Source organism: Hordeum vulgare, chromosome 4H, assembly GCF_904849725.1.
Source record: "Hordeum vulgare subsp. vulgare chromosome 4H, MorexV3_pseudomolecules_assembly, whole genome shotgun sequence".
NCBI lineage: Eukaryota > Viridiplantae > Streptophyta > Magnoliopsida > Poales > Poaceae > Hordeum > Hordeum vulgare.
In genome coordinates this window covers 389,196,823-389,210,161 of record NC_058521.1, presented here as the reverse complement: position 1 = coordinate 389,210,161, position 13,339 = coordinate 389,196,823, and the positions used below count along the sequence as shown (strand labels likewise).

Here is a 13,339-nt window from a genome sequence, read left to right as displayed (position 1 = left end):
CTTCTTAAAATTCAGCTCCGCTTTAGAAAACGCAAGCCAAACAAGGTAGCTTCACTACCTACCGCTCCGCAAAAAAATTAAAATCTGGGGTACAACTTCATGTTTTTTGTGAAGCTCTTTAGGAGGTGCTCCAAAAAAATATGGAAACTGGAGTTGGCAGAAAATTACCCACCATTGCCATCAATAAATGGATACCCCTTCGTTTCTCCCCACTCATCCAATCAGATATATCCTTTTCGTTTCTCCCCACTCATCCAATCAGATATATCCTTTCCACCAAATTTCTCGTTCTTGAAGCTGGAGCTAGATGGAAGCCAAACACTCTCTTTAAAAGAGTTACGACTTCTGTATGAAACCGATCCAAAGTGAATTTGATGGACCGGAACTGAATTTTATGAAGTAGAGTAGTCTTAAACAGGCCCTAAGAAGGCAGAAGTATTTTTTGTCAAAAGAAAATAAAAGTAAAAGCAGAAGTCTGGATATGAAATAGTAGGAGTATCATACATCTCAGTAGCAACATAGAGTGACCATGAGAAACGACGCCAAGAACTGATACAAATTTGAGCATGGCAATGGTGTACATGTGCATCAACGAAGAATAACCACGAGAGCAATTGATGTAGGAACGATCCTTGGAGTTGCGTAACGCAGATCATGTAGGAATTATAATATACAAATAATAATACTGCAGCCTATAAAACTTGGGGAAATCAAATGAGCAGATAAACCAGCAGGTAGTCTCGCGTCTGGAACATGAAGACTGCTGGGCTTGGGCTTGTGGTACCAATCATGGAAGAGAAAACTAGGAATTTGTGCTTCAGAAAAGATCCGCTTTTCTTTTCTGCAATTCTTGCTTCCACCTTGGCTGCTGGTAGAACTCCTCCTTGTTCATACCAAATACAGTCTGGAATTCAGTGTCCGACAAATATGTCTGCAAAAGCATAATGGAATAAGCCTCTGATTTGAAACCCGACAGATTAGATAGATTTCTATGGCCGGAAAAAAGGCAATGGAAATGACAAACCTCCCTGCGCTTGTAATCTATCCCACGGACAGGGTCGGTAGACTTTGATATCAGACGGTCATAGCTGAAGATTGTTTCACCACCATTCTCGTTGGCAGTCTCTTCCCGTGATACGTCAGGCTCAGTTCGCTCCGCCTCATCCACCATATCAAATTCTGCTGCTTCACCCTCTGCATCTGTTAATCAGCTCAAGTTGTCAATATTTGGTATCAATCAAGATGAAGAAGAAACAAGAACGTAAACACAAATCCCGGCCTACCATTGCGGGGACTTTGAGAAGACACTGAATTAGATAATGCTGCAACAGCAGCTGCTCTCTGAGAACCTTGACCTGGACGAGATTGTGAACCTGACGTATTGAGTGAAGATGATAATGCAGCCAATGCTGAAGCACGCTGAGTAGGTCCACCATCACCAGAGCTTTGAGGCCTATCAGTAGACTAAACAAGACCACAACATTAGTTGACTTGTGAGATGTGCATTTTAATTATTTAGTAATAATTTGCTAAGAAATACTTAAATTACCTGTTTATCTTGGGAAGATGGATTAAAAGCGGATGAAAGTGCTGCCAGTGCTGATGCCCTTTGAGTTGGTCCACCATCACCTGAGCCCTTAGGCCCACTCTGCAAGCAATTATTAACTACTTTACCAAACTGAAATTGGCTTTACATTTCCAAGTATCTTTTCCATAAACTGAAATTGACTTGAAGAGAAGAAAAAAAATGCAACTTACCTCTGAACGCATTCCAAAAAGAAGTGAAAGTTTCTTCTGAAATGAATTCCCATGGATCTGTTTCAAGGATGAAGTTTATTATAAAACATCCTAAAACAATGTTGACAGCAGGTTCATTACCAGGAGCTCCTAGCATACCAGAGATCTGGTGCTATCCCAGGAGAAGTATGTCCTAAAGAAGCAAGGTTCATTCCCTTCACTGACTTTATAGAGAGGCACGTCAGGTGCAAGACCTTCGAAGGTCAACGCATGCTCTATGTATTTCTGCATAAAAGTGGTTATTTATCTATGTTGAACGGTACTAATACAGATGAAAACAACAAAGATAATATTTCATATCATACCTCGCCAATTTCAAATGCCATTTGTTTCTCTTTTGTGTCCACACACTGACCCATCCAAACAAAGACTTCGGCGTGTGTGTCAAGTACCATCACATCTTCGGTCAACAAATCATCTTGTGAAAAATTGTAAACTTCAGTTACCTACAGATAAAGAAGCTTTTTCAAAATTTGCAATCCTGAAGTGCTGGAGCATACAAAATTTACAGTTCAAAGAATGAATGACAAACCTCCAGCTTGCCTGATAAGTGGCGGAACATGAACAATGAAAACAACACACCAGAAGATGATTAGGGTACTTGTACAATATAAACTCCAAAAGTAGCAGCAACAAGATAAAAAATAATATGGATTTAAGTTCAGAATCGAACTGACCATTCCTAAATGAGAATGTGTACAGATGGGGTTCTCTAACAACATCCTGTGTGGCATTTATATTTGAGTAATTCTGTTTTCCACCAAGAGCAGACCAGAAAGAAGAGCTCTCGGTTCCCTCCTTGCAATGCTTGACAGCAACGCCAGGCTGTGGTTTGGAACACATAAGATAATCATAGTCAGCAATAAGTAACTGGAAATTCATGGAAATATCAATCGTTCTGCAGTCCTCACCTTCTGTACATTCAAGGGTATATGGGACTTATGGGCACACACAAACACATATACAACTCAACAGATGTCATCTCATTTGATCTAATGCCTAGAAAGTTATTGCATGACAAGGAACAAGAAAATGTAACATGAGCTTCACTTTCACAGATTCACAAGTTCTCAATAGGAGCACAGTTTATCTTTTCTTAAACACGAAATTGCAGTCACTAGAAAAGATAGAAGGGGAAGAACGAAGGTGGTATCTTTTTCTCATACCTTCAAGAACTCAGCAACTTTTGCAGCCCACTGTTGTTGTTCATAAGAACTTGTGTTGCCAATCCATATAAACACTGAATTTCCAGATTGCAGGACAAAACAGTTTGTAGAACTCAAGGATGTTGACACCTACAAAATTGTTACTGACAACTTAATTAAAAGAAGCAAACGTTTGTTTCGTACTACCTAAGGTTAGTGGAAAATATGTAAACGAGAATGACGCTGGATGTTTGTAAGTTTTTAATGAACCCAGTATGCTAAAAGGTCATTCTGAAGAACAAGAAGAATGTGGATTTTATTATCGGAAAAATCAGTCCTATCTCTATCTCCACCACTTAAAAAGAACATAAGGTTCACGTTTAGCTCTTCTTTCCTTCGTCCAAACCGCCACGTACGTTCAGCCCTCCCTCCTCCCAGTTTTTTTTTTTTTGCCCTCCCATCTCTGTTTTTTCCACTGGTTTTCTCTATTAACTGTTTCAAATAGTAGAAAATAAAATCCATTTTTCCATAGGCAATCACATTAGCTATAAAATGGCACGTAAGCCACGATGATCATGTACAAAAACTTACCAAAATTTTAGTGAAACGTTTATAGCCGGCAGTCTCGGCCGGACGCGCGTTGTGCGCTAGATCGCGTCCATCCTGTGACCGTGCGCCTCATGTGACTAATCATCTGGGCCCGCCGCGAACCGTTTTCTTTTCTTTTTTTCTTTCTCTCGCGACAGAACGCATCTTCTCCTCCGGTTCTCTTTTTCCACTCATTCTTTTTTTCTCTCTCCCACACAGGGATGTGTTGCAAGCTCACGCATCATGGTAGAACCCGCGACGCGCCATGGGGGACGAGACGAGCGCCAGGGCCTGCGGTGGGAAGTTGCAACCAGATTCAGGCAGCTACTGCAACCGGGGGCGGCCCGTGCTGCTGGACCGGGGTCTGCTGATGCTGGAAACAGCAGCCATGAATGCTACAACCAGCAGCCATGGATGCTACAATCAAGAGAGACGGGCACCTATGCTTCAACCGGACATGGAAAAATGCTTCGACCAGCCTAGGAAACGTTACAACCGGTCACGGAAAAAGCTTCAACAGGCATGGTAGAAAATCTTCAGCCCCCCATGGAAAAGCTTCAGCCGTGAAAAAAAAAAAGCTTCAACAGGCATACAAAAAGCTTCAAGCGACATAGGAAAAGCTTCAACCGGCGGTGAGAAAAGCTTCAATCGGCGGTGAGAAAAGCTCCAACTGGCATAGAAAAAGCTTCAACCGGCGGTGAGAAAAGCTTCAAGCGGCATAGAAAAAGCTTCAACCGGCTTCGGGAGGGGAGCTTCACCGATGGTAAAAGTTTCAAACAGCAGTTGAAAAAGCTTCAACCGGCTTTGGGTAAAAAGTTTCAGCTCTGCACTTGCCGACGGTGCGAGCGGCGATGCCGTGGGCTGCAGGCAGGCAGCACGGCAATACTACAATGGCGGCAACTAGGGATGCTGCAACAGCAGAGAGACGTGAAGGAAGGGGGGAGGGCGAGCTGCAATCCAGTGCCGCTGTGCTGGAAGACGGCAAAGTGCAGCGCGGCGAGCCGCAAGGGTCTCGCCGGAGACGGCGGTGCTGTGAGCGCCGGCAGCGGCAAGCGCGGAGTCCACCATGGACGAAAGTTGGTTAGCTGTGGCCGCCTCGGATCTCGCCGTTGACTTCTTCTATGCGTGCGTCGTTAGGTGTGTCTGTTTTGCACAAGACGAGCAGAGCAGATCCAATGGTTACAACCACTCCAATCGAACGATGCAGGAGGGACCAACCGAAAGCTGGCGCCGGTGCGCCGGCGCCTAGCACTTGCCAAAATTTTAACGCACAAATTTCCAAATGATGGATGCTCAATCAATATTTACTTCACAGCATTGCTTCCTAACAGCATGGTAAACCACCGTACTATGACTTTTTCACTGTTTACCATTATGACACTCTATTATGAATCATTTATGCCACATCATGAAACTGCATTTGAGCAAAACGAATCTCAGAAGCTAACTAAATTCTTAGTCATTATTATGGTATGTCATCTTACAACATAAAAATAAGCGTTAAATACAGTTTCACACTTTCAAGAAATATTGTCACTTTGAATCAAAGAAGGACAGGTAGAAGTAGACCATACCGCATCAACTTGAAGTGTTTTATTGTTATGAATTGGCGTTCCATCAATTCTAACAAGAGCGACACCGGTGCCAGGATATGTTTCATCTGGCAAGCCCTTCTCTTGTACAGAATTCTTGTATCCGCAGCTGATTCCACCCTGCATGATTTTAGTAATAAACTTAGCTGATACTTGACAATGTAAATATCTTCAGCTATGCAAATCAATCCAGAGTTTTTTTAGAACGATTGGTCCATAGTTTGCTCCTCACAGGATAGCACTTATTATGAACCCAATCATTATACATTACTTGAGTAAGGTAGGAAGTAGAGACCATACCTTAAGAATAACCATGGGCTGGAAAAGAGCAATAAACTGTGGAGGCTCCTTCCCTTGATATATACGACCCTGCAATACCAAACACAACACATGTCAAACTCCTTTCTGGATATATTGTGCAAATTGTCACGACATAAATACACTACCAGAACAGGTCTTGCTTTCATTGAATTCCAAATCGTATTAGTTATTTGAAGAGCCATATGCTGATCTTCCTGTTACAAATAAATGAAAGAGTAAGTTCACAGTTTTGTAGTGGGATAGGGATTACTAACAAACATGACATAACAATATCTAATTGTGCTGAGAAGAACAAGAATTCATTGAAAATAACAGAAAGGTCAAGAAGAAAACGTGCAATACATAAACTCGAATTTACCATCACAATGATGTGGTGATCACATGCAAAGTAAGAAAAGGCACAAAAATGTGGGGTGATTTCATAAAAAGACGAGAAAGAAAATATAACCAATAGTAAGGTACTATATTTAAAACATTTGAGAACGGTGAAAACCCAATTACCAGTATACTATTCTTCCCAATCCAGCAAGTTAGATAGAATTCTTCTCTTTTATCACCCGAATGATATGTATAGAGAACAATATAACAATCCCCGCTATGAAATTTTCCAAGATCTTCCTTCGGAAGAGCAGTCTTAGCACTGCCATCAACACACCATACCTGAAATATGTGCATAACTTTTTTATGGCACCTTCCTGTTTCCAATTGTGGTTATTAAAAGAACTTGTAAATTATGATGCATGATAAGCAAAACCTCAAGCTTTCCCCCGACTTCTAGCAAAGGAGGAACTTCCTCATTTACTGTGGGGCTGTTTTTGGAGGCTCCCTTGACATCACCTTTTTTCTTCAACATCGCTAGAGGAAAACAAAGTATTATCAACACCAATCAAAAGAGGAACTTTTTAATATACCAAAGTACAATAAAAAATAAAGAAACTACCTGCAACTTTTCCTCGGCCATCCTCCGCACTGGCTCCTGCCGCATTACTTACAGGCCACGAATCAAATTTGGACTTGAACGTATGGTCCTCATAACCTTGAATTACTTGAGTCACTCTTGTTGTCTTTGGCCTATTTTGCTTAACAATGAATTCCTGAAAATCAAAAATATAGCTAGGATGACTTATTTGAACAAGATAACATGCTCAAAAGGATATCCTGTGGGTTTACCTCCACTGCCACACTTGCAGCTTTCCTATCATCCACTTGTGTTACCCGGCCAACCCATACATATAACTCGGACCCGCAGTCAAGTAGAAAGCATTTAGTGTTCTCAAGAATTGATTTTGTCAAAACGGTATCTTCTAACGTCAGTTTACCATTATTGACACTGCAAACATAACAGGTGACATGTGTGAAGACAGTTCAAGGAATGAATAAAAAGTTGAGACACTGAAAACTTGTAAAATAAATCTACCATACAATGGGGCAAGCAGACCTAATATATAGTACTCCCTCCGTCCCATAATAGAAGATGTTATTACAACCGATATACACGCATATTAGTTGTAATAACATCTTATATGATGGGACGGAGGGAGTAATAAACTTTACAGGTCAACTAGAAGTCTGCTGTCCATTCAGTAGATTTGACTAACAGGAAACTGCAGAAACCTATAAAAGGAGCAGGCTAATCTAAGAGATGGTAGTGAGAGATATCCGAACATCGTCCAAAGGATTTTAGTTTCAGCATAGAGTTGATCTATTTCAATGTCTACACTCTTTAACCATAAACTTCTATATGTGAAGTTTCTATTTTATGAAGAGAGGTACGAAGTCTCCATCTTCTCAACCTACTGACTCACATCTCACAGCCCCCACTTCTGACTCTCCAATAGGTGTAACTGCCTTTTGTTGGTACAGATATGTAATTCACTAAAACATTGCACAAGTTCAAAATTGATGAGTATCCAATTGTTGGTTAATTTGATCAGTTGCAATCCTTTTACAATTTTTTCATAACAAAATCCTTGTACAGGTACCTGTAAAGCTTTGTTGGTGTAGTTTCAAGAATAACATCATCATCACATGGAGCTTTCTTCCCTATTGGTGCAAAACCACCAAAAACGACCCAGAATTCACCTGAATCTGATTCTGCTTGCAATTTTCCATCATCTATTATAAAAAGCAACTATAAGTAAACGTGTTTACTTGCCTCACTATGTCACAAGTATTTAGTTAAAATGTTGGGCGTCTCACCAACAATTGCAACATCACACACTCCTTCATGGTACTTGTCCTTTAAATGTTGGATCACTTCCAGTGCTTTGGCTCTTTCTTGAATATTGGAGTTAGCACCATTGAATTGATATATTTTCTTTTCAGTATCCAAGATAAAGACATCGTCGTGGTTTAATGAGGAACGAGCAAATGGAACCTGAATAAACAAGACACTGGAGGATTAGTTTTTCATATGTAGTGTATTTTTTAAAGGAAAGGAAAGGAGATGAAATGAAATGTATTACACCTCTTTGACTCTGATAGCTCTCTTTCCTTTGCAAATATACAGCCGCGTTTCAAATTTTTCCTCCTCTGGCTTTCTAAACCCAGAAGCAAAACCTCCCTCCATGGGTATAATGCATGGCTTGAAGTATGATATGAACTTATCAGATTCGTAACCTTGGGGTTCCCTGTGCTGGACTGCACGACCCCCAAGCATGCTATCAAGTTCAACCGTCTTGATTGCTGAAGTGCCAGCTTCATCCTGGATGACAAGATATCAAGTGAGGATGAGGACTGAGCTAGAGGGAAATGCCATTCTGGTCGGTATAGAGAAAGTCGTGGTACTATAGAAGATGTACTTGACTAGAATCTTTCCCAATCCAGAAGTGAATGTCAAAGAGGTAAGCACCACCCCTGTTACAAGTCGTCTAGCAGAAAGATGAAAAACAGTAGTATCGATTAAAAAGGGTATTCTTGGTGAGAAGAAATAGGAATTCAGAAAGATTCCTCGGAAAGATGAAACAATCACCTGCAGAACTATGTATGAATCTCCACAGTAGAATTTACCATAATCTGACTTTGGCAAAGGAACTGGTTTAAAATCTTCAATCCGCCATATTTCTGTCCCACTGTAGGGTTGTTAAGGGGCATGCAACATAAAGAGACAAGGGGAGTATTGGGCGAAAGCAAACCAATAGTGCCTAGTTGAAGAAATGAAAAGGATACGGTTTTTGGCCAGCTCCTTGAAATGCAGGATCAAGGACCTGTTTTGCACTTGACATTTAGAAGCAACCTTAAAGGAGACTCCACCACACAAGACCTGTTACTTGTATACTGTGAAAGGAACCAGAGAAACAGTTAGCAGCTGGGAGAAGTATAGTTACTATATTTCCTGGATTGACATGGATATGAATGAAATTAGTATGATTCGAACCCATAATCAAGTCAACAGGATAAGTTAGCAGCTGGGAGAAAGGAATCGATACTGTGGCAAATAAGAGAAGAGCAGCCATGATAAATCAGGAGGCAGGGATTGTAGGATTTCTTGCTCCGACCAAAACTGCAAGTCTGATGAGAACATGAAACCTGAACCTAGGCATGCATACGCAGAACCAACGACCATGTGTGGGAATCGCATTGAAATGTCTAGCGCAGTTGATCAATGTCCGATCGGCCAACCGATTCATCGACAACAACTGACCTATATCAGACGTCGGCCGACCGCTCGCATTTAACCCACATTCCTGACGATCGGTGGATGGAACAAACCAAAATCCCTCCCAACCCCGAAACGTAATGACACAATGGTGGGGACCTTCAATCCCACCCAAAATACGATACGCCCGGCGGAGCCACACAGACTAGTGGGATCAAATCACAAGGAAACTAAACCTTAGAAGCCCGAGAATCGACGAGAGGAGAGATACATACCTTGGAACGATCCCGGTGGGACGGCGGGCTCGAAGGATGGATAGATGAGGGGGATGGAGGTGGCAGGGAAATGCGGAGGCGAAGCTGGCTAAATAAAGAAAGGAAGCGGGGTGGCGCTAGCTACGATTGCTCCCGTCCTCCTCCTCCTCCTCCGAGATCTAAGAAATACGTACCGACGTTTCGGGCCTGGCTTTTTAAAGAAAACGCCCCCTAACTATTTATACGGCCGCGTAGCGCGCGGCAGAGACTGATGATCGAGGGAGATGGATGTTCAACTCTTAGAGCATACTAGTTAAATGCAGATACGTTGTCACCGGACAACAAAATAATGCGATGTTGATGTCCTTACGTGGGTTTAATCTCGATCCACTCCTTTTGCTCAAGATCTGCTCCTATCGCTCTACTTCACACAATATAGTTTCACTTTAACATGATGAGCTCCCGCCTATGATGCTACGACAAAAGTAAACCCGTATTGTCGCTAGGGACAAGTGTATAGGTCTGTTGTCAACAACTTAGTTTTTTCGCCTAGTGTTGTCATTACTGAAGCACTTTAGCTATCCCTATTTATGGAATCCTCAATTACTACCATCAGAAAGGGAATGTGACCACTGTTTTAATATATTTTTTCTGAATCTTATTTCAATTTTTATTTTCAAAATAGAACGGTAGAATTCTGACACTACATAAGCAACTTAATTCCACCACACTTCGCTTTCATGGACTTCACCAAAGCCCACACATCATTCTTCAGTAGAAGGTCGGTTTATATTCAAGTTTGTTCATGCAAATTTTAGAGAAAGTAATTTGAATATTAAATTAAAGGAGTGGCATTATCAAGGTTATTTAGGGTTTAGGGTATAGGAGGGGAGAAGGAGAGGCATGTGTACGTTTTCAACCTACAGCAGATATCTGGATAACAAACCTGTATGAAAGCAAACATGATATTGCATCTTAGTTTCGTGAACAACTATACTGGGTAATACAGAATACAACAGAAGAAAATTCAACTGAATGTAGAGAAAAAATAGAACCCACCTGCTGCTCTGGCCGTCACATGCAAGCAGCAAAAACTATGCATAAACCAAGATGTGGTGGGCAACACAAGTAAGCAAATAAAAACCTATATTTTGCATAACCATGCATCGAAATCCAATTTCTAGAAAGGCAAATGTCATAGATCTTACACCTTGATCGAATAAGCTTCTCGCAAGAACAACCCTAATAAGGACAAAAAAAGAATCAACTAAAAGTATTATATATTAACAATTAAGCAACCACCAAACTTTAAAGGTTACAACTCTTGCCCAGTGAAACACCCTTTGCCAGACATAGCAGAACACTCAAACAATTTTGTTACAGAAAAATAAAATCATATACAACTATTATATACAAAATCTAATCCATTGCCACCGTCTACTCCCGTCCATTGCCACCGGCGGATCTCCTGTTGTCCGTTGCGTCACCATCCATTGTCCCACCATCTGTTGCCACTCGTTGGCCCCTGCCATGGGAGAGAAGAACCTGGGGGTTCATGGTGCAGCAGTAAGGGCAATGCAAAGGCACAAACAATGTGATGTAGTTTCAATAAAAACATGTCGCATGCTGCAGAAGTCACAATTAATAGACATGATGTGGTGTTGGGAGGACTATTTTGTGTGCCAAAAGAACGTGTCCGCACTCTGCACTAATGAACATGATAGTTCATAACTTAGTATCAGCAGCGAATCAGATAATAGATGTGTGTGTTTGTTCCAGTTCTGACAGTAAAATATGTTTTACTCGGCAAAGTGCACGTCTAATTTGCAGAAAGATTGGAAAACGTACCTGAGAGCAGAGGATGACCGCTAGCTCCATGGTTCAGGAAGAGCGTGAAGTGGCTGGTCAGGCACCGCCAGTTTGGCGCTTCCACTGCCACTCCTCTGCTCGAGTGTAGCCACCGCGTCGGAAGACCACCGTATTGGAAGTGACCCACCGGCTGTCACCCTTGTTAAAGCCTGGTTTTTTCGTTTACAAGATTCTTGTATTCTTGTAAAAATAAATAGGAAGATTGTGTGATAACTTATAGTGAAAAGGCAAACCTAGAATCTCTAAGAACATGCAGATACTACTGGATTACTATGGTTGTTGAAGTCACAATGCAAATTAACTCACCTCTTTATTCGGTTGTTGTAGTTTTGAATCACATACTTCTCCATGCGCCATGTGATCTGGATAGTTCAGAAGGAGGAAAATGTGAGCATATGTTCCAATGGGAGGACCACCATGAAAATTTATTTTGTGTATGCTTACTGGTAGATGCCGATGGCGGCTTTAATGCGAGCATATGCTTACCTATAGATGTCAATAGCAGCAATTTAGATGAAAAATAGATGGTGGAAATTAGGATTTACTTATGCAACTTGATTCAATCACACAACTTACATACTTGATGATGTCAATTGTTGCCTAGACAAATCAAAACTGAAAAACTACTAAAAAAATAATTGGAAAATAATGAAAGTGGACATGAGTATTTGCTACTAATATATGAAAACCACATAAGTAAAACTTAGATTACACCCTGAGAGTAACTGCAAACTGCAGATAAATATTTAACAGCTAGAATTTCAGCCGCGACATCTTAACAATGAAAAATTAACAGACAAATTAGCAGCACACATGGAACTAAATCGACCAATCAGACATTAGGGGGGTGAAATCCTAGTAACTGACCGATGTGGCATGAATCGTTTGTGCGTGATAACAGATCAAAAGATGGCGCACTCAATGATACTCCCTCCGGTCCTTTTTACTCCGCATATTAGATTTAGGTCAAGTCAAACTTTATAAAGTTTGACCAGATATATATTAAAAAATATCAACATCAACAATACCAAATATACATATCATGAAACTATCTTTCATAATGAATCTAACAATATTTATTTGACATTGTGAATATTGATACATGTTTCTATAAATTTGGTCAAAGTAGAGATACTTTGACTTCGAACAAAGCTAATATGCAGACTAAAAAGGACCGGAGGGAGTACATGCGCAAGAGATGGGAATCATCATATACTCCCTCCGTTCCTAAATATAAGACATTTTAAATATTCCACTATAAACTATATACGGATGTATATATATAGATATATAATAGTGTATAAATTCACTCATTTTACTACGTATATAGTCTATAGTAAAATCTCTACAAGGTCTTTTATTTAGATACGGAGGGAGTATAGTTTAACTTGAACAAACCTCAACCATGAGGAAATAGGAGCACTGCTCCTTGCCTTGAGCGCCTGCTTGCTTTGGTTTAGCACAAATTAGCATGTTTTAGGATCAAAATATTGGTACCTGAAACAAAAAACAAAAAATGATAGGACGATGTAAGCGGCAACGTCTTAGGAGCAAAAAAAATCAGATCATGATAAGAGCTTCCTAGCAACACAATCATACCTACAAAGGGGGGGGAGTAATATTTTCTTCGACATACAAACTGAAGGCATGTTTTTAAAGTCAAGGCACATAGGAAACAGAATGGAGGCACAATAATATACATGCATAATTAAGGGACCTCATATTTAAAGATCAATATAACTGGAAATAAGTTGACCACAACACTAGAAATCTAGTGGTGCACTCGCATGCAGCTATCGGACGTGATAGTGCATCAAATCATCTAGGCATTTAATTAATCTACAGTTGTAAGCATTTATATTAGTGATTATGTGCAATCAGTCGATTACATATTCCACAATCCACATACAGGTCAAGTATAAAAATGATACCTCACTCGGACCACCATTTATAATTTCTAGTACATTCCTAGGGACGGCTAGGATCTACATATCCTCTTCCGGTATCCTCCAAGACCAAGAGAATACTGGTGGATTTCGTTGAACACCTCCAGTACACAGCAAAGTAAGTAAATCCACCCATGGGGCATACCAACGGAATGAGCTTGGATTAACCTGACATGACGCTAGTCCAGTTACCTGGCTACTATGCTTGCACGCCACTTTGAGTTGATGG

At 40.7% G+C, this 13,339-nt stretch overlaps 1 protein-coding gene across 1 annotated transcript; it reads right to left on the bottom strand.

The window, feature by feature from the left end:
- Positions 1-456: 456 nt before the first annotated feature.
- Positions 457-9,514, bottom strand: LOC123448689 (villin-2-like). The gene is made up of 24 exons (XM_045125657.1): positions 9,317-9,514; positions 8,612-8,719; positions 8,415-8,514; positions 8,245-8,313; positions 7,911-8,147; positions 7,643-7,820; positions 7,426-7,558; positions 6,614-6,773; positions 6,384-6,537; positions 6,198-6,298; positions 5,945-6,103; positions 5,569-5,637; positions 5,423-5,491; positions 5,105-5,242; positions 2,964-3,092; positions 2,475-2,622; positions 2,330-2,340; positions 2,103-2,243; positions 1,897-2,022; positions 1,759-1,815; positions 1,550-1,648; positions 1,284-1,464; positions 1,025-1,200; positions 457-931 (listed from the first exon to the last, which is right to left on the bottom strand). Exons 2-24 carry the CDS (start codon positions 8,665-8,667, stop codon positions 818-820), a joined length of 2,805 nt encoding a protein of 934 aa, XP_044981592.1. The 5' UTR covers positions 8,668-8,719; positions 9,317-9,514; the 3' UTR covers positions 457-817.
- Between the last annotated feature and the right edge of the window lie 3,825 nt (positions 9,515-13,339).

What these genes read in the sequence shown, in the direction of transcription:
- LOC123448689 (XM_045125657.1), bottom strand. Translation starts at nt 8,667, where the DNA reads ATGTCAAGTGCAAAACAGGTCCTTGATCCTGCATTTCAAGGAGCTGGC. An exon ending in AAGTTGCTGAGTTCTTGAAG is followed by an intron (nt 2,623 to 2,963) that starts GTATGAGAAAAA and finishes TCCAAACCACAG; the next exon opens with CCTGGCGTTGCTGTCAAGCA. An exon ending in TTTTTGGAATGCGTTCAGAG is followed by an intron (nt 1,649 to 1,758) that starts GTAAGTTGCATT and finishes AATTGCTTGCAG; the next exon opens with AGTGGGCCTAAGGGCTCAGG.